Below are 26,748 nucleotides of genomic sequence, written 5' to 3' on the forward strand. Positions count from 1 at the left end.
AAAAGAAGCCATCAGCTGCATGCTGATAATAATAATAACATACTTTGTAAACCGCTCTGAGTGGGTGGGTGTTAAGTTGCCCTGAAGGGCAGTATATAAATTGAATTTTATTATTATTATTATTATATATATTATATGCTGCATTTGTGGACCTTGTATCATCCTTTGATATAACTGACAGAGACTGGCCCCGTTACTTAGCAGAGATGCAGCATTTCTTTATTGCCTTGGTTGTTTTGTAGAAATTACCCATTTTGTGTTTAAATCATTTTTCTTCCAAAGTGAGCTATAGTTGGCAAATTGACAAGATTAATGCAAAACAGGTTGAGAATTTCAAATATAAAGAGTTAGCAAACATTCCTAGAATAACATTTTCAAATGAATTAGACTCCATAATATTAGATCCATGGATACAATTAAGAATTTTTCTAGATTTAAAGTAGTTTATTTGCTTTTCTGTGATGAAAGTCTCTGAAAACAAAGGGCTTTTGACAAATGGTATGGAAGTGAGGAGGTTGGCAGATACTAGCAGATTAGAGCTAGGATGCATATTACAGACGTTTTTCTCCTTACCTCGTGGGGCCCTTATTCTAATGATGCTGTTGGACTTTTTAGGTTAACAGCATTCCAAACCTTTATTGGCTGAAATAGAAGCAACCAGACTGCCAAAATTATATGGGAGCACATGGTAGCCTCCACCAGATCTTACTAGAATTATTGTATGAAAATATGTTGCAAGGAAGCAAAGCAAGATCAAACAACCTACTGAGAAGAAAGTGACTACAGTATATGAATAATATGTTTTCACTAGAATATTGTTTATTAAAACACATTTATTGGAACTTACAGTTTTTCTATAGAAGGTATTTATGGTCCTTTCCTTTGAATAAGGGAATGGACTTATCTAAGAGGAAGTTATATAAAAATGCCTAGAAAATGTCATCTATATACCTCCTGTTTACATGTGACCATAATTTTATTCTACCACTCAATCCTTTCTGATCTCAGAAAAATTATACTCTGAAGCCAATGTGAGCAAAAAGGGTGGTGGGCTGCAGTGAGGAGGGGGAAAGGGCAAAATCACCCCTTCTCCACCTTCTGCCAGTGGAGCTGTTTTGCAGAACAGAGAAGTGATTTAATCCCCTTCCACCATACTGTATCCTCCAACCAAGATGGCTATTTGCTCATGCAGGTCCTGCAACCCCAGGAATCAACTTTCTGGGTTAAGAGGGGACAGCTGTGAAGGGGAGTGAGCTGCAGCAAAAATCCATACTCCTTTCACTGATGGATTGCTGGATCCAACCCATGAATTGTTAGGAGGACCATTCGATTGGATAATGCTATAAGGAGATAGTTATTTGATGAAGCTTTATAACTTATATACTTAAGTTGTTCATTGTGATGATCAGCAATTATAAGCAAAAAGATTACACTAAGCACTCTGCCCTTTAAAGGCATAGGTATAATTTGAAATAGACTTGCTTCTTACATCCATATAAAACTGCTCACACTCCTGAAACTCTATTTGGGTGTTTTAATACGGACCAGATAGTGTTTTGCCAGCATTCGCCAATTCTGAAAGAGCCAGCACTGTAGTGGTCAGAAAACAAGATCTGAATCCTCTTGCCATGGAAACTCACTGAAGGATCTGGGGCCCAGCCTAATATACTTCACAAGATTGCTGTTGTGAGAATAAAGTGGAAGAGGAGAGAATGAGCTAAGCTATTCCAGGTGCCTGCAGGGGAGAAAAGCAGGGTATAAATCAATTTATTTATATTATAATAATGCCAACCTTTTTCAATGATGTTGCAAAAGGTCTTCTGAGAAGGACTAGAAGTAAAATGGAAGTAAAATCTTGCCTACTTTTAAAGCTTGCATAATCTCGGTTACTTAAACTATTAAAATCACCAGATATGGTTTAGGAATTTGAAAACTAGAATCTGAATGTTTAAATGGAAAAAATACACAAAACTGTGTAGAGAGTTTGGCAACAAAGAACTTAATGAGTCATCGAGTATACCCTTTTGTACTCTTCTCATGTTTCCAGAACGGAACATGGTTGAGTGATATCAACATCACCTTTGTCCACTTGATATCTATGAGAGTCCTGGCAGTACAGGGTGAACACCTGACAGAAATAAACCATCTACTGCTTTAACTGCCACACTCTGGTGTAATAACAAAACAGCTGCCTATCCATTTTAGTTACTGGTGGTGTTTTCCATTAATGACAGCAACTGAGCATACTCCATTCTTCCCAGTTTTGACATTATTATGCAGTATTGCATAAAAAACAATATTGTACTGTCTGACAAGTAGTACCAAAACAGTAGATCACATATGAGCAACAGAACCAGGGCTGTAGCTACTGGCAACAGCTATACAAGCTCTGTAACATTAAGTTCCCGTTCATTTTATCTGTGCAGAAAAGAAACTCAGGTGGGCTGGGAAATGTTCTATATGATGGTATACAATACAACAGATCCTGGGGAAAGGTGGAACTTTCCATCACAACAGAAGCCTGCTGCTCATGTGAAAACTCAGCTGCAGGAGATTAAGAACAACTCCCAGTGGACCATTCCCTTGTGATTTAGGACTAATCGTTTCACTGGAATTTTGCCAATGCAGAAACAACAGAAAGAATGCACACATTAGTTGGCGACCAACTTAGGCAAAGCAGTTTTAGGCATTATCTAAAAGAGGAAATCCTTCTTTTTAAAATTCTGAGAGACAATAAAACTGGGAAACACCTCTGTGAAACCAACATTAAATACAAGAACCAAGCACAAACTGGCAAGAAGCAGAATAAAGACATAAGACATATCTTATATTCAGGAGGTAAAAAGAAGCCCAAAATACAAAAAAGTTATTGCAAGGCACATAACTTGTGACTACATGTTGATTTTTAAAAATGACATTCAGAACCAACAATCTTTGTGGGAAAATAACATCTTTTTCTTAATAAGTAGGTCTGTGGGTTAGCTGAGTGGATTTTCTGACATGCTATTAGGACTTTACTTACAGTGAGTTTGGCCTGTTGGGCTTAAACACTTCTAGATCAGGGTCACTGGAGTTCATGTTAGACTGAGGAGTGCTGTTAGAGCGGAGGAAACTGTTGATGTTGGATGATATGACTGATTCCAGGCTGGAGTTGATGATACTGTTCCTGTTCTCCTCTGGAAAAAAGAACCACCACTATGAATTTTTGTAGAATGCTGGGATTTATTAGCCATTGAACCTAGAAATACCATCATATTTATATGTAAAAGAAAAATCATAATCCTACATTAAACTAGACCAACTGGTTTTCCCTTTTCTGTGGCTCCTCAGCTACAGCTCCTGCATGCACATTAGACATCTCACATTTGGTCTACTGCTGGGATCCTTTTAAAATTATTTATTTAGAAGATTTCTTTTGACGTGCTAATTCCATTGTCCTCTCCAAGTGGTGTGCTACAAATGATTTTGCAGAAGTAAGACTTTGATTCTTAATTTAGTCTATAAAAAAAGTAACTTTAAAAAAATCCATGGTAACTTCTTCACTGGTTCAAACAGTAACAGTGCAATCCAATGCAGAGTTATTCCAGTACAAGTTCACTGAAATCAATCAGTTTAGACAGGATTGACTCTGTAAAGGATTGCTCTGAAAGTATGCTGTTTTCTATCTCAGTTGCGAAGACAAACTATAACCCATAAGCCTTTTACACTTGATAGTTTCCACTGAGGTCTAGTGTAGTCAGCTATTTGCAGCCAGTGAGCTTCCATTTTTCAAACATAAGATATTTCTTGTCCGGTAACCCAGATTAACATTTCATATGATACCAGTGTTCTTTTCATGCTTCATATACTGGGTTTAGTTTAATTTCTCCTGTACTCTGCAACTGATCTTCCTTCTATCACAAGCAATATCAGATCTGAAGGAACTACAATCTAGTATTTGAACAACACTCTTTGGGGGCCCTCTTTGATACATTAAATGAATATCGTGTGAACAGAGAGTAACCATTTGTTAGGATTAGAGCTGTGCGCTTTGGATTTTGCTTTGGGTAAAGTTACCTGAAGCAACCCGATTCGGAATGCTTCAGTATTCCCCAACGCGGGGCCAGCATGCTGGCCCCGCTTCGGAATACCAAAACAAAGCTTTCCGAAGCATTCGGAAACGCTTCAGAAAGCTTCGGGGCTTGTTTAAAGGGCCCCGCTGCTGCTTGCAAGCAGCGGCGGGGCCCTTTAAACATTAATCCCCACCTCCCCCACCACCTACCTTGCGGTGGCTCCAGGCCAGCTCCTCTGCCACCGCCGTGCTGCCGCCCGAGCCTGCGGGGTGGCGGGGAAGGCCGGAGCTGCCTCCTCTGGCCCTTCCTGCCCCTCAAATGGCCACGGCATGCCAGTGCTGCAGCGGCCATTTGAGGGGCAGGAAGGGCAGGAGGAGGCGGAGAAAGCCCTTCCTTAAACAAGCCCCAAAGCCCTGAAGCCCCGAATCTCTCGGTTCTGAACGTTGGCTCCAAGAGCCTGCTGGTTCTGATCTAGATGAGGAAGCCAGGTCCGAGCCACATTTCGGCTCTGGGCAGAGTTCGACAGGCTCGACGCCTCACAGAGGTCGGCTCCAATGGTGTCACCTGGGTTGCTGGTATTGGAGTCAAAGTTGGATCCGACTCACTGGTAATGGCCTCTGGGGTCTTGGGTTTTGACCCGTCTGCCAGTGCCATCGCTTTCGCCCACAGGGCAGCCCTTAGTCTGCTAGATTGTTCTGCACATGCTTTAGGGGTAAAGCCCTGGCAGATCTTACAAGCACTGAGGGTTGTGCTGTTCCCCCAAGCACAGCAGACAGAGTAAATGATTGTTGGTCTTGGACATTTTCATGTTGCATTTTGAGCAATGCTTAAATAATGCCACCTTAGCCATTACTCATGAATCCTGTCCTTTCTCCTAACTCACAAATCCTGTTCTTTCTCTTTCCAGACGAGGAAAGATGCAGAGAAGAGACAAGGCCGAAGAACTCCAATGCTAATGTTGCTACAGGTAGCTGGCGGTGAAAGAGAAACTGAGGGTGGAGGCCACCGTGCCTCCCTGATATAGGCTGTTTAGGCAGGAAAATAGCCACGGCTGCGCATGGGAAGGTGGCATGCGCCCTCTGGAGAAAAATTTAAAGCTACAGAACCTCTGGTCAGCAGGTCTATGCATGTGCAGCCCCGTGTGGGGCTGCACCAGAAGACCAACAATGAAAGGCAGGGTTTCTGGAGGGACCTCAGTGGGGTATAATGCCATAGAGTCCACCCTCCAAAGTCGCCATTCTCCAATGGAACTCATCTGTCATCTGGTGATCAGCTGTAATTCTAGGTCTCCAGCCCCTACCTGGAGGCTGGCAATCCTACTTGGCTACTTGTTGTAATTACTAGAGGGTAGAAGTTCACACACTGAAACACACAGAGCGATACTACATATAGCATCAGTTGTTCACAACTGGAAAAACTGATGTGTTATTTGGCCCTAAGAAGTAGCTGGTGTGTATGTGGTTTTTTTGTGGGGGGGAGTAGAATGCAGATAGTCCTGAAGCTCCAGAAAGGGAAAAACAGATTGCCCTTCTTTTTTAATCTCCTATGGCTTAAAGCATTTCTGATTTAAGAAGAGGCATAGGAGAGAGAAAGTTACACCACTTCCCCCCTCATTCATGGTACAGATCCATGCCAGAGTGTCCTGCTGCTTTTTGCAGCAGCACTTTATATCTGCTGAATCAATCCTGGGTCCCCAACAGTTGGGCCCTTAGTCCTTTTAAGATTAAAATATCAAACAGTACAACGCCACAAGGACTACTCATGATCCTAAGTAAGCCAGTTGTGAATCCCTGCTGTATATACAGTGGAACAGTCATATGCTTTGACGGAGATGGTATATGCTACATTTACATACATGTACATGCAAAAATCTACCATTCAAATTCATATTCTATGAAGCAGACATAACTGAACCTTTGGAAATAGAAAGTTTAAAAGCCTATGGAGCATCTTCACTGGCACAAGATTTCAAGTTTACTGTGCTAAAACAATGAAATGGCACAGGAATAATAAAAGGCTATAGGAATGTTGCAGGAAAATTCTCTCTCGTTGTGCTGGACTGAACACAGCAAGAAGAGATGTGATTGGGAAGGCATAGCAAATATAAGGAGATATAATACCCTCCAACCTTGGTGGTGGAGAGTGCCCTCACATCAGAGTTAACTTATGGCGAATCCTGGTGGGGTTTTCATGGCAAGAGACTAACAGAGGTGGTTTGCCATTGCCTGCCTCTGCAACCATGGTCTTCATTGGAGGTCTCCCATTCAATTACTAACTAAGGCTGACCCTGCTTAGCTTCTGAGATCTAACAAGATCAGGCTCACCTGGGCTATCCAGGTCAGGGCACCCTTCAAACCTACACAATTTTTATTTATTTATCAAATCAGTAAATAAATTTCAAAAAATTTTAGGGGGAAAAAATCACAGCTGTTAGTAGCAAAAATCATTTTTGCTCTTACTGCATTTATTTGCAACCCTCCCTGCTAGTGCTGCTGAGTTGAGCTTGGACAACAAATAAATCCATTTAGGTGGGATTGTATATTGCCTTTACTATATATAATTTACTGTGGGAATCTATTTTTCAATATTTTTTTAAAAATGGAAGCTCTATTTTTTACTAACAAAAGACAACTCTCCTAGCTTTTTTCAAGACATGGGCAATGAACTGGAAGCGGAGATCATTTTCTTCTTACAGCAGCCTATCAAAGACTCTGAGTGGTTGAAGAGACCAAACTTGGTCTTACTGGATATAGATTCACTGATCTGTGAGCAGACATTCGTCTTTCAGAGAGCAGTATCTAGGACCTGAAAAAGGAGATGATCGAAACCACATTTCCTTCCTTTGAAAATTCCTATAATTGGAAAAGGTATGGTTCCCAAAGGGGTCTCCTCCAAGCAAGTGCTAAATTTTTGACATTGATTAAGCAGCAGAAATATCCTATGGATGTGGATGTGTTCAGATATTTTGTTCTACATTAGCCAAGGAGGAACTATCCATCTGCCCTGTTTTTGTTTCGTGATTGAGTAAAAGTACATGGCAAAATGCACGAACACAACAGAAGACACCCATCTGCACTGGAGCCAAGCTGGCAGGAAAATAAATAAAAAAAATTATTGATAAAGAAGACCCTAGTCTCTCTTCTGCTTTATTCTCCTGAGTATCCTGCCAAGTCAAAGCTGTGAAAAACATTTCTTTGCACATAACATAGCAACATGAATTCAATGCATGTATTTTTAACGCACTAATCTGAAATGAGAATGAACAATCGTCGTAGATACTGTCAGAGAATGGAGTGTTTCATTTAAGAGTAAAAAAAAAAAGTAGAGGACAGACCACAGCATTCTAATAAGTTTTTAATTAATTTTAAAACATGAATGATCTAAAGAGTTTGTCCACTCATTATTTCATTATTACATAAAACCGATTAGGTCCTTTTCTGTTAACTGCAAACCTAATTGTCTGCTTGTCTTCAGATGAAAAGATTTACTTTCTCCACTTAAAAAAAGCTTTATTTTCTTCCATGAACTTCGGTGTGATTAAAGGGTGGGATGCCTCCACACAAGTCCAGACTAGGGATGCTGCTGAAGTTCATAATTAGCTGACTCATAAAACAAGTTTGGCTGACTCCTAATTTAAAAATCGAGCCAATTTACCTCCAACATTCTTCTCTGGCTAGGATTGTAAATTGAGCAGCTTTCCTCCCTGGCACCTTTAATGCAGCTTTTTCCAAGAAGCCAAGATCAAGCAGCCATGGGGCGTGTAGCTTCCAAGGCATGAAGTGTCCATACTAAAAGAAAAGTATGTTTCCCAGGGTCCTTAGCAGCTGGGATTCTGCAACAGTAACATTCAAGGCATAGGTAGGGAAGTCTCCAGTCAGACCTCACCAGGGGGTGAAGGAGGTTTAGAGAAGGCATTTGGACCCTATTGTACGCCCAGAGTTCTCCCTGGGAGTGCAACTGGGCCCAGATTTCAGAAGTGAGCATGCTTGTGTTAAAACACAAGTTATTTGGGGGAGGAGGAGAACAGATAATCAAGCCCAATTCTGAATTAAAAGAGTAGGCAGTGGATGGAGTTCGCCTTACTAGTTCAGACACCCACCTGACTTAGCATTTGAAATTCAACTCACTTTGTAAGGCTTGTGAAGGTGTTTCAACACTGAAGTGCCTCTGGAAAATAAAAAATGTTTCCTTCAATTTTTCTGCAAGTGTAATGGGTGGGGCAGGTTGTAGGTGAGGAAACAAAAGGTCAAGGATGGAGAGCTGTCTAATCTCCTTTACTGGCATGTGAACGATGATTACTCATTGAAAGAGCAAGAGCAGGGGCGCCCATTGAGGCAGGCCTGGCCCCCGCCTTGAGCGCTGGGGCGCCGGGGACGGAGGGGGTGCATGCCACAGAGCTGCCGCCGCTGCCAGCACATGCCCCCGGCCGGGCACAACAGCCTCCCCATTCTCCGCGCGCCATCCCAGCAGCCAATGGGGCTGGCTTGCTGCGTGATGACATCACACGCAGTGATGTCATCACGTAGTCCGGGGCGCGCACGCACATAGGGGCAGCTGCAGGCACCAGAAACTCTGGCGCCACCCCTGAGCAAGAGCCAAACCTGGGGTAACATTTGGAGTTCCATGAATAGAGACCTTGGTTGTTCTTTTTCTTCAAATGCAGACCTGGTTTTTATGGGACCATGGTACAAATGGAGAGGTCAAGTTTCCCTGGCACCCATTTCCCAACCTGAAATTGCCTCATGGAACATACAGTAAATTTCCTGGGCTGTTTTAGAGTGGAAAGAATGGTGTACTGGAAAGCCTAGCTGTTCTCCCTCCTGTGCTGCAATTATATTAGATGGGGTAAATGTGGGATATGAAGCATGAACAAACCTCCAGTGTTTGTACATAGTCCAGGTATTTGCTTTCATTTGCTAACATTATTTAGATATTTAGATTATTAATTTAAATTTGTATCAGAAAATTTTCTAGAAAATTTCCCATGTCCAATTTTCCCAGAAAACCCACATCACTGTTGGTAGTGAGGCGTGAGCCTCCCTCCTCCTGAGTAAAAGCAACGCCTGGACATGTGACAGTGCCTTATCCTGAGTCAGAAGAGTGCCCCCCCCCCCCATCTTAAAGATCTTGAGTCTTTCTCAGTTCTGAGATCCTAGGGTCTGAATGTGAGGTCTTAGGATTTGACTCTGAAATCCTTTTTGCACAACCACTGAGCTCTTCCTCTTAAACCACAGTGAATTTAGAGTGGCATCACCAGGAAATAAAAACATTGGCAGTGAAGCAAAAGGAATTTAACTGAAAATGGTTGTGAAATTTTAAGTAATCTTTATGGCAACTGGCAAAAAGAAAGGAAGTTTCAGCTCTTCAAAGCTGAACAGAGAAATCTGCAAATAACCTCCCACCTCGCCCCTCTCTAAATGCTAAAATAAAAAGAGGGAATCTTGGAATGGCAAGACCTTCTAATGGGAGCCTAGAGCTCTATTTTAGTATATTTGTAGCTATTTTAATTGGCCTATACCTTATCCCCTCAATTCTTACTTAGAAAGGCCTTACTAGCTCTTCCGGCCTCCGTAACTTTTAGGCCCATTTTTCTATTTTGCCATGGTTTTCTAGCACAAGTGAATGTGATGTCCTGTGGACTTTTGTGCTGAGTGTGGCAAATATAGGAGGGAAGAATTACTCCTACTAGTCTGTTAAAACAGCTGCCATGCTGGGGATCACTGGATCTTTCTCTGTACAAATATTTTCTTAATGAATGGTTTATGGGACATTGAATCTGCAGCTTTCTGAGCTATAAATTTTTGAAAGGAAAACTGTTCAAAAGAAGCTATGCAGAGTAATAGCTAGAAGGCATAGAATATAGTGATATTGCTGAAGCTAAGAGGGTTTGGACTTCCATATACCACTCTGAGTTCTGTAGTGGAAGAATACCAATATTTTCGTTCCGTAACACCTTAAAAACTAATACAATTTCCAGCTTTCAAGACTCAGAGTTCCCTTTGTTAAATAGTGGAATAAGTAAAACAAAGAATGTATATTGTATGGCTTTCTGCTCATCTGTTTTTTGTAGAATAAAAATGGCTGACAATTTTAACTACTTTGAGGTCAAGTTTTGACATGTACTTTTGAGGTCAAGTTTTTACATCTCTAAAGAAACACAAATTTCATTTGCTTATTAAGATAGCTGTCTTTTGAACTGTTGTAGTTCTCAAGGCAATAAAGAGAGTTGTATTAGCTAAAGAACAGGTGAAATTTACCAGCACAAAGAAGTAACAAAGGTGCTAAACTACTACTACTTCATCTATAGTGAAGCTTTCATTTCTGCGAGGGTTTAGGGGGAAATAGAGATTGACAAGTTAAATCAATTGTTTTCAAGAGGGGAAGGGGGGAGAGAATTGAGACACTTCAGATACTTTATGCCCTACTCTTCTGAACTTGTGTCCTTCTCAATGATAATGATGTGAGAACTGAGCCCCTGGGCCTCTTTAAAATAATGTTGTATAATATTACAACAAAGCATACTAAAGAGAGGATTAAGATACTTACGCTTCTCATTAGTCTGCACTGTATGGAAGAGCGTTAAAGGCCTCTCACTGCATGAAGGAGGCTTTGAATCTGTACTCCTCTTTCGAGACAAAAGCAGCTGTGAATTTGACTGCTGTGTGTCTGGAACTATGTTAAATACCTGTAAAAGAAGGAGGAGGAGGAGGAGGAGGAGGAGGAGGAGAGGGGTTTAAAAAAACAGTCATGGTACAATGATGTGCTTGTGCTCTGCAAGCTCTAAAATTCACCAAATATTATAAACTGAATGGTAGTTCATTATGAAAGAATGCATGTTAAGTATAGCTTTTCTCAATGAAACCTGCAAAGATCCAAAATCTTTAAAATGTTCATGACAGTAACAGGACTTCTGTTTTTAGTCAGTATTACTGAAGGATACTATACCTAATTTAAATGCAAGTCCAAGAACACTATAAGCTCCTCAAAATATATTCATTTTTTCTGATTACATAGACAGTTTAATGGCCTCAATACTTGGTATTTTGGCAACGCAGACCAGACTGTTCCAGGAAGATTCAAGTTGCAATTTCTTTGCTAAGATCCACAGCACATGAATGCTAATCTTAAAATGTACAGAAGAGTTCATACTGAGGGCCATATAGATCCATCAGAAATTTATTGGAGGCAAGCTGAAGGTTAATCAATGACTTCACTGAACTAATATTATTCTAAATCACCCATCTTCTTTCATTAAAAGTACAGAGAGAATAATTTTCTTAAAGCTTAAATCAGAACTATAAATTAAGCTAAAGGAATAACTATTCATTGCTGAAGAGCTGATCCTTCTAAATGGGGAGGAAGGTGTAACAACAGTGCAGCCTTTGGCATCCACATCAAAATACTTTAAATCATTGCCACATCTGCCTTCAACTAGTTACCTGTCTTGGAAAGGGAGAATGGGACAGAGATGGCTCTTGTAGCTTTAGTGGATGATTGTCATCTGAATATAGACAAGCCTCCTTATTGCTCCTTTTGGATCTATATACAGCCTTTTAAACAGTTGATCATGCCAACCTGTTGAGGTGTTTAGTGACAGAAGTGGGCATCTGAAGATGTGCCTTGGACTGGTTTAAATTGTTTCTCAGGGAGTAGACTTAAATGGTTGCCATTAGAGATCAGTTATCTCCAGAATGGGAATTATGTTGCAGGGTTTCGCAGTGTGCAATCTTATCTCCCATGTTATTCAAACTCTATGTAAAACCTTTAGGAGAATTCATTCATAGCTATGGCTGAAAATGGCAGACTCGGTTAAGAGCCTAGGGGTTATACTGGATCCAATGCTACTAGAAAAACAAGTTAAGGCAGCCGCAAAAAATGCTTTCTACAACCTCACAGTGAGAAAGGTAGTCCATAAGTGACATACATGTGTACGTATATACGTACATACATACATACGTACGTACATACATACATACATACATACATACATACATACATAAATATCCAACACCCCACAAGATGCAGCTTTTCTACTACTAGAAAAGCAAATTAAGGTGGCCGCAAAAAATGCTTTCTACAACCTCACTCTAGCCTGGAAGATGGCTTCCTACCTTGACATGGCCGATATGGCCACCTGGATCGATGCTATGGTAACATTAAGACGACTATTGTAATGCACTATACATAGGTCTCCCGTCGAAGTTAACTTGGGGACTCCAGTTAGTACAAATGCTGCAGCCCGGTTGTTATCAAGAGTAAGCAAGAGCATGAATATCACTTCCAACCTGCAGTCACTTCATTGGCTACTGTGTCAAATCAGTTACTGTGCTGAGTTCAAGGTATTGGCTATCACTTACAAAGCTCTTCACAGCCTTGTTCCAGCATACCTATGTTCCTCCACGGCAGCTTCGCTCATCTGAACAGGGTCTTCTGCAGGTGCCATCCTGCACATGAGCAAAATCAACAGCCACTCCTATATGTGCCTTTTCTGTGGCGGCCCCTGCCCTACAGAATGGCCTGCCTGAGGAGCTCAGGAGAGCCCTCACTTTCCGCAAATGATGCAAAACTGAATTATTCAAAAGGGCTTTTTTACTCATATAGGAGGGCTATATGGTAGGAAGGTTGTCTCAAAGAGATGTTTCATTGATGAGATAGAGCCCAGAGACTTCACTACAATGTTGCCTTACGTCCTATCTGTTGTTTTACGTATGTGCTCCTATGTACTACCTATTGCTTTAAGTATAATCCTAGTGGGTAGTCCTCTGTTGTCGAATGTCAGTCCTAGAACGGCTTATGCTCTGTTTCAGCATTTCTTCAACTCTGTATTGGAGTTTTGCTAATGGCATTGTTTATTGAAATGTCCTTGATATTGACTGTACTAATCTCACACAATGTAATCTCTCTGGAGTCTCAGTGAGAAAGGTGGACTATAAATGACAGACATAATAAATAATAATAATGTACCACTGTGTAATTCTTGATCTGGGTCTCACAGGGAGCAATCCTAAGCAGGTCTACACAGAAGTGAATCCCATTTTATTCAGTGGAGCTTACTCCCTGAAGATTGCAGTCTTAAAGCTCATCCCATCAGCCCTTAATTCTTTACAATTTAAACCAGATACAGCCTTGAAGCTATTGGAATACATATACCAAGATCATAGCTTAAATTATAAGGGCGATTTTACTGGATTCAGAGAGGTTGTAGTATTAGGACACGATTAAGCAAAAGATTGGTTGAAGCACACTCCAATCTGTCAATTTACAAGTTTCAGCAGAGAACTTTCAATGCAGATCATGATGAGGGAGCTTACCAATCTCCTCCTAAAACAATGTGGGTTATATAGGTGACGAGAAGGTTAATTATTGGTAAGAAAACCAAATCAGCGTTTGATTTACATACCGCCCTTCAGGACAACTTAACGCCCACTCAGAGCGTTTTACAAAGTGGTTGTTATTATCCTCAGGACAATCACCCTGTGAGGTGGGTGGGGCTGAGAGAGCTCAAAAAGCTGTGACTGATCCAAGGTCACCCAGCTGGTTTCACACGGAGGAGTGGAGAATCAAATCCAGATCTCCAGATTAGAGTCCTGCTGCTCTTAAACACTACACCAAACTAGTGTACAGTGAGAAGCTGCTAATTGTAAAATTTTTGGAACAGTGAGACTTTAACCATGCCATCCTCATCTCAACAGCAATAGAATAAACTTTGTGCATTCCAGTTCCTGCTTCTAGTTGGAGTTGCCCACACTCAGTACTGTGGGCAAATGCCCTTGAAGGGATCGACAGAAAGGTGTAACCTCCCACCTTCTTCTGAAATCACTCTTGCATAATTGGAGGATTGACTTAATGCTTATCAATTACATGGAACACATGTAGCACAAGTGTTAGCTTTTGGCATTTTAATCCTGTTAAATGGAATCAGGAGAAAGTTACAGGAACCCATGCACAAAACCATTCCTCCAAATTAGCTAATATGATATTGTTTATTACCCCTTCTCCATGATCTTTACAGTTCTGGATATCATCAGTGATCATAGTAAAAGCAAATTAAGCCAATGCAAACTATCTCTTTGTGCCTAGTCAAAACAGAAACATTCAGTGCCATACTTCCCAATGAAATGGCAAAGGCATTAGATAGGACAATAATTGCATTTTCTTAGAGGAAATATAATTGTAGTGCTAAACCAGAAACAGTTCAAATGAATTGCATTTTTCTGTTGATTATACTACAACACAGCCAGCCTAACAGTGGGCTCCTAAACAGTTACATTATTCTATCCATTGAAGTCAACAGGCTTAGGAGGGTGTAACTCTGCTTAGGACTTTTACAGCACAATCTGGGGAGTGGGGAGGGTGGAGAAGATGCACGGGGAGCTGACTAGGTGCAAAGCCAACATATCTCTGAGATACACTGCTGTTATCTCCAAGATGTGTTGGGCAGAGCACCTTGGCATGGCAATGCTGCAGAGCAATGCCAGCAAAAGCCACTGCACTGGGCAGGGAAAGATGTGGACACAGGGATGTGGCAGAAGTTAATCAGCTCACTAAGCTGCCCCATCCTAGGAACACCCCCCTAAACCGGCTGAAAGTCACACCGTCAAAGACTACAGCGTATCTCACAATGAAAAAGGCCAAGCAATCCTGCCCCCAGGCACAACCCTGCCAAAAAGCCCAGGCAGAGCACAGATGCTTCCTACAGCTGCAACCCATCACCCTTCTCTCCAGCAGCAGCCAAAACCCTCCTCCACTTCCAATCATAGCCACTCCCCAGCACTACATAAATCTCAGCCCGGGTGACCCATATTTCAGTAGGTAGGGCGCATGGCACAGGACCCCACTTCAGAGGTCTGTGATGTGCATGGCTCCTCAGCAGTGGGAAAGGCACAGAGAAGGCACTTAGTACCACTAAGGGAGTGCTTAGCACTAACATCCAAGGGGGAGAGAAAAGTCCATGCTATGTGGCTAGTGTGTCTCATTCCAGAACCCTAACAGGTACTCCTTCTCTGGCTGCTCAGTCTGAAGGAGTGACCACACACTGACAGGTAAGCAACAGCAGCAATCCAGCAGCCCCAGCCCAGGAGTCTGCATCTGCCTCCCCATATCCCTTTGTATAAGCCTGGGCACCACCCTAACAATGCTGGCTCCCACACACACAGCTAGTGGTTGTGTGCATACTAATAATCTGAGCCAGACCCACCTGACACCATGCCCCTTGTCATGCACTGGGGTATACTCCAAAGGAAGTACACCTGGGAGAGTTGCCTCTGAAGGGGGGGGGGAGGATGCTGGCAGCCCTGTACCAGGCTTTTAGCTACTCCTTTGCCAGGATGCCCCCTCTCCACAGGCAGGGGACAGGGCACAACTGTGGGTTGGGATGCCTGACAGCTGCCTCACTGTGCTCTGTGGATTATCAAGCCAAGCAACCATAGGGCCCAATATTTTGCTGCACCACAGCCCTATACAAGCAGCAGCAGCAGTTGATGGAGTGATCGCAGTTGCAGAGCACTTCCTCACAAAATTAGTCATCACGATGGCTACAGCCTGCATCTCAAGTGGGTTTCCCTGGCAAACAGAGCCCCCCATGGAGTGGAACTGCAAACCCTGGTGGGTTGTAGCCACTACATGGCTGTAATGGGCATAGTGCCTGTGCTGTTTTGCATCTGCATACATGATGAGAGGGAGAGCTGGGAACACTCTGCTCAGTCACTGGTTCCAGCCGAGCTCTGGAACATCCTGCCTTGGGCAGCCTTCCAACCAGCAAGACCACCCCACTCACGTGCATGCTGTGTTAAGGAGCAGCTCAGCCTATTCCCCATGGCCCCTGCAAACAACTCACAAAGGTACAGGTACCTTACTGGACAGAGGGAGTTTCAGGTGGGTAGCCATGTTGGTCTGCAGTAGAAGAGCAAGATTTGAGTCCAGTAAAATCTTAAAAACCAACAAGATTCCCAGAGTATAAAGCTTTAGAGAGTCAAATCTCCTTTAGCCAGAGAGGGACAACCCAATTCAAAGCTCCTTTTGTCAGATCTGACACTTATGTGTAGGAGGTGCTTCAACAGGGAGACTGGGGAGCATGACTCTTGCCATTCCTGCCACTCTATCCAGTCATTGGTTCTAGCCCACATCCTGGAGCATCCTGCCACAGGCACCCCATTTGTGACTTCCCCTTAGAGCTGCCCCATCATACTTCCAACAGGATGTGCTCTGACTCAGGGATGACCACACTGGGATCGCTGTTATTGGTTCTGCTGGTGCCAGTGGACTTCTTGTTTGTTCAACTGCAACCTAATGCAGAGGCCACCACCCCTCCCCCCATGCACATTCTCTCTCTCCTGGCTGTAATGTACAGCTAGCATGAGGAACAGGCTGGTGTGTGGTCTGAGAGTATGTGGCTCAAGGAGCAGTCTCTGGCTCCCACATTACCCCACAGCCCTGCTGGCATCTCATAAGCAATGCAGCTTGATGGTGTGTGCACAGGGGACCCAAGGTGGATGCAAGAGAGCTGCTGCCATGCGTGCAGTATACTGGGGTTGTGGAGAGGTGTCCCTGGAAAAATGATATACCTGCAAGGTGCCCCAATAGCTGGGCCATCCTGTTCCCCTTTTCATGGTTTACAGAGGCAAAACATCAGCTCCAAGCTTTTTGCCTGCTTCTCTGTCTCTCCCCATGTGAGGACTGAACCAAGAGCTCCAGCCATGCTATCCCATCCCAGTGCCTTCCCACTGAGTCATGCCTGCCTGTGCAACGGTCTTTGCCTGGCCTCCATGTGACTGGTGATTATGTCAGGGCTGCAATGGAGTGCCTACTGTCTGGTGGCATGCCTCCTTTGGACCTACCCTCTTGGTCCAGTGGTTAGGTTGCTAGTGGGGGCTGTGGGGGCTGAGGGTTCAGGCCTGGCCTCTTGCCTTTTCCCCCCTTTTTTTGATAGGAAGGTTGTATGTGGCTTGGAGCAGAGATAGGTGTGCCCAGTGCAGCACTTTTGCTGCCAGTCAGACCCTTGCTAGGGGAGGGGTGGCCATCTTGTCTGCTGCACAGGTGCCCTTCCCCTATGGGCTAGGGGTAGTGCTTGAGCCGCATGCCTCTGTGGGGCTTGTGCTGTTCCTGAGTTTTTCTTGCTTGACTGATGACTCTTTGTGAGGGGAGCTGGGGGCAGTGTTGAGGGCCAGTAGCCAGATCAGTGGGCAGTGATTGACTGCACCTGTGTGTACCGATTGAAAGGGCGTTATTGGCTGATGTAGTCTGATCAATGCCCTGACCCAGATAGGCCAGGCAAGCTCAATCCCATCAAATCTCATAAAATAAGCAGGGTTGGCCTTGGATAGCAACTAGATGGGAGATCTCCAAGGAAGACTAGCATTGCTGTGTAGAGGCAGGCAATGGCAAACTACTCTGTTAGTCTCTTGTCTTGAAAACCCCAGCAGGGGTCACCATAAGTCAGCTATGACTTAATGGCACTTTCTACCTCCAGTGTGATTTGTGGGTATTGGTGGAGTCATGCATTGGTGGACTCCAGCATGCTTGCTATCCATCTGTGCCTTGTGGAGGGGCGTGCCCCTCCCAGTCAAATGTTCAAAGGGAATGGATCAGCAGCAACACCTTTGCATTAGTGGCTGCCATTACCACCACTGCAGCAGCCCACAGGTTTGCACTGTTAACTGATACACCACTTCTGAAAGCAAAAGAGGAACTTGCAAGTGAATTTGGTGTATTTCATGCTTAGGGGGTTTATTAACTCAAACCAGTTCAAATTAAGGCATGCTATAAAACAGAGGCACAATATATTAATTAGCTCTGCTGGTGACTTTTAAGCAAATTTTCTATCACTCTTACCATTTTGACCCTTACATTTGTCAAAAGTGAATCTATGTCAAGATACCATTCACAGTTTTTAGTTTAGTATGTTACTATATTGCCTAATTGGTGTTATGTTCTTTAAAATGCCTGTTCGGTAGCTCACATGTAAAAAAAAAAGCACCCCTATACTACCACAGACCATTTTAGAGATCAGTTGCCAATAATCACTGCTTAGAAAGAGCAACAGCTTTTAGCAAAATGAAACCTGTGAAAGAGAAAAATGAGTATCCACATAACACAGCACATGGTATGTGAAAAGGCTGAAAGTAAAGATGAGGACATGACAGATGTAGAACATGAAGTGTCAGCCAATTATTGATTCTTTAAAAATAAAACAAAAACATTATCTAACCATGAAAGATATGACGATCCACTAATTTTCACAGCAGAACAGCTCTTATGATTATTTATAGATGGGCTTCTTCATCTTCCACCTCATCTAACACTTAAGAGTCCACCAGTTATTTTTCAGTCATTACTTCTGAAAAGCTCTCTATGGAATCCAGCTTCCCCATTATTCTTTTTTTAACTGGAACCTTGAGGCCAAGTAGAATGTGATCACTGACAAGAGAAGGATTCTTTATGAATATCAGGAATGATGCAGAGACTAAAACTGAAAACAAAAATCCGAAAAGCTGTTCCTCAAATAGAAAGCACAACTAAAAAACTGGTCCATAAAGGAAAATTGGATAAGATTTTTTTAAAAAATTCAAATCAGGACAATTGTCTGGCAAATGACAATTTTGTGCAATGACAGGATTGATTTCTTCAGAACGGAGAATAGCTTCCATTTTTAGGTATATATTTTCCCACTGATGAGCTGTCAATATTTAATACTGAAATATAAATTTAAGGTGGAAATGAAAGAATAGGAGGATGAGTGCCATGCTCTGTCCTCTGACTTTGCTCTTTCTTTTATTCTGCAAGTCTATGAAAGAAGCAAGTTGGACAACATGCATTGGACTTCGAAGCATCTAAAAACAGCAGGTTACAGAAAGGAAAAGAATCAGCATACTCATGGAAAAGTTACCTTTTCATGGTTTTCTATTAAGATCTCAACCACAATGTTTTGGAACTTGATGTCCATAATGGCAGCAACTGTTTCTTCTTGTGGCCGCATTAAAGTTGGTCCAAAAACAACACCCAGATTTGCAACAGTCATTAGATTTTGTTTGTGGTTTTTAGCAACACTGTAAGAAACCAAATGAAAGATGATATTAAACAGGCTACAAATTCTCAATCGGTAGATTATTTTTCACGGATGAAAATCTCAAACTAATGTGCATTTTTTTTTACTCCTGCAGTGCAGAACAGTGGGGTTAACCAGCATATCTGCTGTGTAAGTTTCTTAAGGACCCAAACAATAAAAAGACAAACTTTTTCCAAACTTTTTTTGGATATTGAAAACTAGTAATTAAACAAGAAGAAGAAGTTGTCTCTACTCTCACTCTCTGGCTCTGCTGCATGTTCTGATCTGCCAGCATTCTGGTTTAAGTAGGAGAATTTCTAAAATTAATTTCAGAATTGACGAATGAGCAGTTTGCCGCAGTTTTCAGTCATGTCTCTTTTGTTTCCCTAAAATGTACTGATGTTCCCAGACACACATGCATATTGATTAAAACACCATGTAAAAAGAAACTTCAACACAATCGCAACACAATTCATTTTAAGCTGTGATTTAATCAATATGCATGTGAGCACACATACACCAGTAACCAGTAAAGAAAAAAAAGATGAACTGAACTGTAGCAAACTGCACATGAACAGCAATTTAATCAAAGTCTGGAAATTTAAAATAAGAAAGAATAAGAGATTACTATCTCATCGGCACAGCTCTGTAAACATAATCAGGTAATAACTACAAAAAAATTAGGTGGGTTGAATTTTCACAAGCATCACTAATTAAAAACTCCATCTAAAAAACAAAATCTTTGTTCATCAATACATGTAAACCTTCCTGCCTTGTTCCAGGAAGGCCTCTTTCCTACTACCATTATCTGTATTTTTCTCATTATTGTATCTATGGAATGCAGGCAACCTCCCTGTTTCCCATTGATATACATCAGGGAGACATTACTGAAAGTCTGTCTACACAAGACATCTGACACGTGAAGAACATGTGTAGGGAGATGCAATGGTAGCTGGTTAGGGTAGTTTTAAAAGACAGAGCTAGCAGCAGGGTAAAGGTTTTGCTATACACTGGAGCTGTGTGAAGGGGCTGTGAAATGTCAGAAGGGAAACTTCAGCCCAATATAACCTCTCCAGGTTTTAGCCTGGCTCTGCAAGGCAGCTCCAGTCCATTTCCATTCCTTGCTGCCCTCTGGTTGTGTGATCCCACACAGTTTTAGACTGGAAAGGTGAAATTGACAGAGCTTTCAGAGCGGCAAAGATGAAATTAACAAACCCTCTGAGCAGTGATCTCCACCTGCTCTTTTAAAACTACGCTTCCTGGCTAACATTTCATCTCCCTACACCTGACGAGCAAACACACTCCAAGGCATCTCATGCAGAGAGACTCTGATACTAGTTCTTTAAACATTCCTCATTTGAGCAGTGTAGAAACTGAAACCATCTTTTTTATGATAATAAGTTAATACATGGACGGATATAACTCAGCATATTAGAACATAATCCCATTATTAGGAAACATTAATGAATGACCTTTATTTGTGTGAATTCTACTGAAGCATTTTATTAACTAAGCAGAATATTTTGTGCAGCCTTCTCACACAGCAGAAACAGAAGAGGAATAAGTATCTGACTGCTACATCATGAGATGGTAGATGGCCTTCCTATGTATACGGGTTTGCCAGTCTCCAGGTGGCAGCTGGAGATCTCCCAAAATTACAATTGATCTCCAGGCAAAAGAGATCAGTTTCCCTGGAGGAAATGGCAGATTTGGAGGGCAGAATCTATGGAATCATATTCCCATTGAGGTCCCTCCCCCTCCCCAAATTTCACCTTCCCAAGGCTCTGCCCCCAAATCCCCAGGAATTCTCCAAGCTAGAGCTGGAAACATACCACCTCAAAATCCATAGAAGAAAAGTGGGATGTACAAGTAATTAATTAAAAAAAAAGTAATACAGTATTCAGCAAGGGTACACAATTCAGTTGTTTTGACATCTAAAATGCATGAACAACTGCTTTCCTTCCTGTTCACCGTACACTATTGTACATCACTTACTTCTCAAATTCAACCCATAATTATCTTCACAGGGATTCATTTAGGGAACATTTTGGTGCCCTTATTCTCGCTCTCTCTTGCTCTGTCACACACAAAGGCGAACACACTAAACAGAAGCAGCTCGTGTGGAATTCTAATTTTTTGGGGGGAGGGGGATGACTACCAAGCCAACTTTCATCAATTACAGCCTAGTGTACCAGACACATGAAGTATTGTGCGTGCTCTCTCTCTCTCTCACACACACACACACATACACACACAGAGATTGAGAGAGAGAGAAATATAAATTGTGTCCCCCAAAATTATGAAATACAAGAAGTGGCAATCAGCCTCTGTAATTCCCATATGGAGGCCAAATGCATACAAGATCAAATCATATAGGAATTATGCTAAAAGGAATGCTGTAAAAGAAGTACATCATAATAGTACATTTCCTGCAGAATTTCTGCTGTACCTCTGAGAATATTGTTTGCCGTTAAAAAATCCTTCTATTTTGTCACTTTCCATCTAGGTTTTCATTTCTCTTCCACCCGTTTTGTGGATACTTTGCAATATAATTCACAAATCAGCTAATTTATTTCATACAGTCACAAGACTTGTTGCTTTGGAGAAAGGGCCCCTGCTTGTGTGCACTGATGTCACACCTGTATATTCAAACGCACTGAACAATGAGCATTCAGATTCATTGTGCCCATATCCATATTATTTATTGAGCCCAGACCTGATTCTTACAGCACATGATGTTAATTTAATGTTTATGTCCTCACTGAGGTCAGTCATGAGAAAATGTCCTTTGTATTCATCAATAACCTGCATCACATTCATTCTATGAATTTTTGTAAAACAAAAACAAAAACTGTCCCACGTGGCTGGGAGCAAAGCAGAACAGGCGGAGGAACAGCAAGGATTGAAGCTCATAAGATACATGCATAGGTGGTCAGAAATCCATGAACAAAGATTGGAGAATAATTACTCAGTTCTGTCATGTTCTGCATTACATTAACAGCTTTTTCTTATTTTAGAAAAGTCACTCCAGCTAAGCAAACACAAACCCTTTTCTATTTCTTTACATCCCACTTCTCATTTTCTAACAGAAAAATTCAAGAAAGCTATTGAAAAAATATAAAATAGAAACAGTCAAAGCAGACCAGTTGAGAATACTCTGTCTTCTTACTGCAGAAGGGATGAGTGATTGGCAGTTGGCGCCAGCAGCCCAATGGGAAAGGGCCTTTTTCTTCTCCTCTAAGGTGGTTGGTTATTGATGTAAAGGAAAACAGTCCACCATAAAACACTGTATGATACAACAGTGTCTATTCTTATCACCACTGTGTCAAGATTAAAATCAATGAGTTAAAATGAAACTCATCTGAGCTAAGCATCTGCCTTAAGAGCTATGAGAGACTAGATTTTTGTAATACTCTGTTTCATTTACTTAAGTCAGGTCGTCTTTTTCTCTTGGATGAGCCATGCTTCAGCTGGATCCATTCATTTCCAGAGGGGAGAAAAAGGTTGGATATCATTTCAAGGAGAAGCATTTGCCAAGTCTGAAATGAATATTCAGCTTCACTGCAGTCTGAACACCTTACATACTGTGTGTTGATGCTGGACCAAATGTCTGCAGCTTTAAATTATTCACATGTGGTATTACAAGTTCTCTTTTGCTTTATGATTTAAATGTAAAGTAGGATGGCATCTGACTTAAAGAAGGGGAACACACTGCTGAGGGTTCACAAGTCATGTCCAATGTATGAGTCACTTCAAAGTACAAAGGTAAAGTTACTTTCCTGTTCTAAAAATACATGTCTTCATTTGGCCAGCACATACAATCGCATAGGCTCTGCTTAGAGGCATTTTATGTGATCGGAATACCTAAAAGCAATGCAAGGCTGCATAGAATATTCAGTCAAAATCTGTTTCTTAATTGTTAGAGGAGAGGATGTGTTGAGCTTGTGTAAAAACACTCCAAAAGGTAATATTTTCCATTTTCATTAATGAAGCCAGATATGGGTAAAAGCAAGACACTATGTTAAGCTACAAAAAGCCAAGATAAATTTGTTTCATGAAAATATGACAGTAAATGACCCTGAAGTGAGAATATTGCCATTTCCCACCGAGGTTACTTATCTTGATTTTGATGCCATTGGGAAGTGCCCTCCCCCCTTACCATAGCACTGTGGTACATTCCTGCACCTCCTTGGTGTTTACCTAGCTTTTTTCAAATATTTCTAAACTTGCTTCAGTATGAAACCTTGGGGAAGAACACAGCAAAGCCATGTGAGTAAGAAAGTTCACATTTCTAGTCTCATCTACATAGCCATTTCTCCTTCCCCTATCACTGTGATCTCCCCCTTCCCCCAAAATCAATGGGATGCTTGTTCATTTTTAATCAGAAACTGAATATTATTATAATGTTATAACAATCAATGTGTCAGATTTTCTGAATTCCCAGCTTTTTTTTTTTAAGTAAATCTCTAACCACTTTCATTGTGGAAATATAAGGGGACAGGCATATATTTTCAACAAAAGGGGGTAGAGGCTTACTTTTTTAAAAAAATGAATACTGGAACTTCAGAGAACTTGGTACATGGACTGTTATATGATATTCAGTTGTGGTGCACAGGAGGGGAAAGCTGCTCTCAGGGGATTGGGGTAGAGAAAAAATGGGGAAACTCCATTGCTAGTGCACGGTCTCAGAAGCTGCAAGATAAATGGGGAAACTACACAAGCCTGTCCCCATGTGGAAAACACCTGTGACTTACAGATCAATCAAAGAAGGTTGTACGGTTTGATATCTGTTCATAAAGCAAATAAACAATGTGATGCAGTAGTTAGCACATTGAACTAGGAATACCAAGGTTCAAATCCCCATTTAGCCATGAAGTCATATTCTCTCAGCCTCATCTATTCTCACTGGGTTTGTTATGAGGATAGAGGAGGGAAGAACTCCTTGGCGGGAAGATGGAATGAAAAAAGGTGATACATAGTTATAGGCTTAAATGTCGATAAATGAAGGTTCCACAGGAGTATTTGCAAGAGGCATAGAATTTAGCTTACTTATTATCTGAGAGAGCCGATCTACAGATTACAACTCCCACACCAAGTGCTGTAACACATTGCATAGATTCTCTGTATTGTATGAAGAGTTTTCAAGAAGGTAAGATGCTGGTGTTTAGACTTTTCATGTCATAACATGTTATGGCAGCATGTAAAGAGAAGTCACACAATGCAGAGGATGCTGGCAGAGGCCGTAGGAGTTGCAGTGAGCAGATTTGTTTTTGACAGCATTTTGACAGCATGAAGCATGCTAGGAAACTCAATCTGAAATCTTGAAAGGTTGCCTTTCAGTACACTGTGTGAATCGTTTGGTGTCTAACAAATGACTTACACATTTTACAATTCACCTGCTACTACTCTGGCAAGCAGAACTCAGTCATCATAGGAAAACTGTTTCTCAAGTCCTCCTGATTTAGGACATCAATCCTACTAATCAAGATTTAGATCTCACAGGGAAGGGTAGGAAAAGCTCATGAAATAAAAAGCATCTCTTGTCTTCTACCTCCTTAAAAGACTGCTCTCTTTCATATCAATCACAAACAACTATGTGGGGACATAATTGCTTTGAGTCACCATCACATCCTTGGCCCAGGAAAAGGGCACTTGTATAAGAGGAGCAGATGTCTTTCAGTATACACTTTCTGAGAAACAGATGAGAACATGACATGCACAGGTAACAGTAGAGCACAAAACAAATACTAGCATCTATTTTCATCCTCACTTCAATATAGAACAGTACAGTATTTGGTGTAAGATACTCTACTTTTCCTGGAGTCAGGAAAGGGAGAAAGTAATTTAGGAGGAATTGTTTTCCAGATAACCACAGAGGTAATTTGAGTCACTCTTACAAAGTCTATCTTAATTATGAAATTTTATATTATAAATGGCTATATGCAGAAGGAACACAAATGTAAACAATACTGTAACAGAACAAACACCATTTTAATTGGATAGAAGCATATTTTGCATATGTTTTATATTTTAATTAGCTAATTCTTTAAAACATGATATTCTTTATACACACCTACCTAAAAGTTGTTCCATTTAAAGCCTTTACTACATGCTACCTGGACTCCAATATTATGGTAGAAACAGAAGCAAGCACAAAAGCTGTTGCCATAACAGCAGCTCCTCTCCCCTTTACAAAGACTAAGACAGGAAGTCAGGGTATATTTAAAAAAAGCTTTTATGTCACATGGCAGTATACCACCTTCCCAAGTCACCTTTTTTGGACAACCCACTACATAAATTCTCTGAGTTTTGACTATGGTACTAAAGAATCTTTCCCACAGAGAGAGGGGGGAAAGCTGTAAAACTGAGTGTGTATAAAAGGCTATTTTCTAAGGCTGCAAGCAATGAACTATTTATGCTTGTTTAGTCTCATTAACTTCAAGGAACTAAACCAGCTTGTTGGAGAGCACAGCAGTTTAGCTAATTTGTGGATTATACTGCAAAGGATCTGTTATGTATTGAGCTAGCTTTGAGTAAAGCGGGGCTCCTCAGGTCTACAATCCAATTGGGAAATAGGGTTAGCAGCAGCCAATCATTCCTCTGGGATATGAACCAATTGCTGCCTTGCAAACATGTTACCTTTTGTCAGCACATGCAAATGAAGGATCCTAGTTGTCTGTGTTCTCAATGGGGGGTTACTAAAAGGGGGGTCGTTTGGGGTGTATATATCTGGCTCCTTCGGGAGTGCATGTAGGTAGTATTTGCAATAAAGTTACTCGCATGAGCTGAAATCACGGCCTGGCTGAAATCACTATGAGCACAAGGCTCAATATTTAATACGGGTGCAGGAGAAATCAAAACTACGTGGAAAGTGGTTAAATGCAGACTTTGTTTATAGCTAACAAGATTCCTGGAAGCACAGCAAAGATTCTGCAGGCTGTTTCTGCAGCTTGCCTCGTAACAAGAACACAAATGCAGACAGGAGGCTCTTTGCATTATCTTTTCCATGAGAATGCCTAAAGGTCCATAATTGGTGGCACATGCACCATTCTTCCATTTCCTGGAGAATTACCATGAACCAGGTACATTGTATCTTTATTATTTGTTTTTCATCACGTAGGAACCTTGTGAGCATATAAGAATGAACAACAATCCAGACACTCAGTATTTATTATTTATTGTCCACCTTTCTGAGATCCAAGGCGGATGTCAGGATGTCAATTCTCTAGCCAGAGTAACGCCATGTTAACTTGTGTTATAATCAGTAGTTGTCTAGTTTTCCTCCCTCTAGGCCCAGGTGTCATCCAAGCCGCTCATATCCATGGGAGCGAAGAGTCTTATCTACCCAGTCCAGCCAACGACCTTGATGTCCTCATCTTCTCAGGCCTTCGCAGACAGGACTAGGGGGGAGGCTGGGAATGGGTGTTTGAAGTGTTGTAACTTTCGTTGTACATGCCATTCTCAACAAAGCTTTCGTTCAGCCAGGGGCCTCTCCAGCCCTTGGATTATGGACACCTGTATCCTGAGCATAGTCTTTCAATAAACCTTTTGGAACCAAGAGACCTCGTGCTTCTTGCACAAGGGGGGGAGACGAACTCGAGATAACTGGGATTCCATAGTCTGACAGCGGATTACAACATTGTGAGTAAAAAT

At 41.6% G+C, this 26,748-nt stretch overlaps 1 protein-coding gene across 3 annotated transcripts in view; it reads right to left on the bottom strand.

The window, feature by feature from the left end:
• Positions 1 to 26,748, bottom strand: part of ARHGAP26 (Rho GTPase activating protein 26) — a 401,231-nt gene that overhangs the window by 88,887 nt on the left and 285,596 nt on the right. For all 3 annotated transcript variants that reach the window (XM_054976071.1, XM_054976070.1, XM_054976072.1), the window contains exons 19-21: positions 18,937 to 19,096; positions 10,599 to 10,737; positions 3,023 to 3,176 (exon numbers count right to left, since the gene is read on the bottom strand). In XM_054976071.1, coding sequence (XP_054832046.1) covers positions 3,023 to 3,176; positions 10,599 to 10,737; positions 18,937 to 19,096 — 453 coding nt within the window. The remainder of the gene's footprint in view (positions 1 to 3,022; positions 3,177 to 10,598; positions 10,738 to 18,936; positions 19,097 to 26,748) is intronic.

This window comes from Eublepharis macularius, chromosome 4 (assembly GCF_028583425.1).
Source record: "Eublepharis macularius isolate TG4126 chromosome 4, MPM_Emac_v1.0, whole genome shotgun sequence".
NCBI classification, from domain to species: domain Eukaryota; kingdom Metazoa; phylum Chordata; class Lepidosauria; order Squamata; family Eublepharidae; genus Eublepharis; species Eublepharis macularius.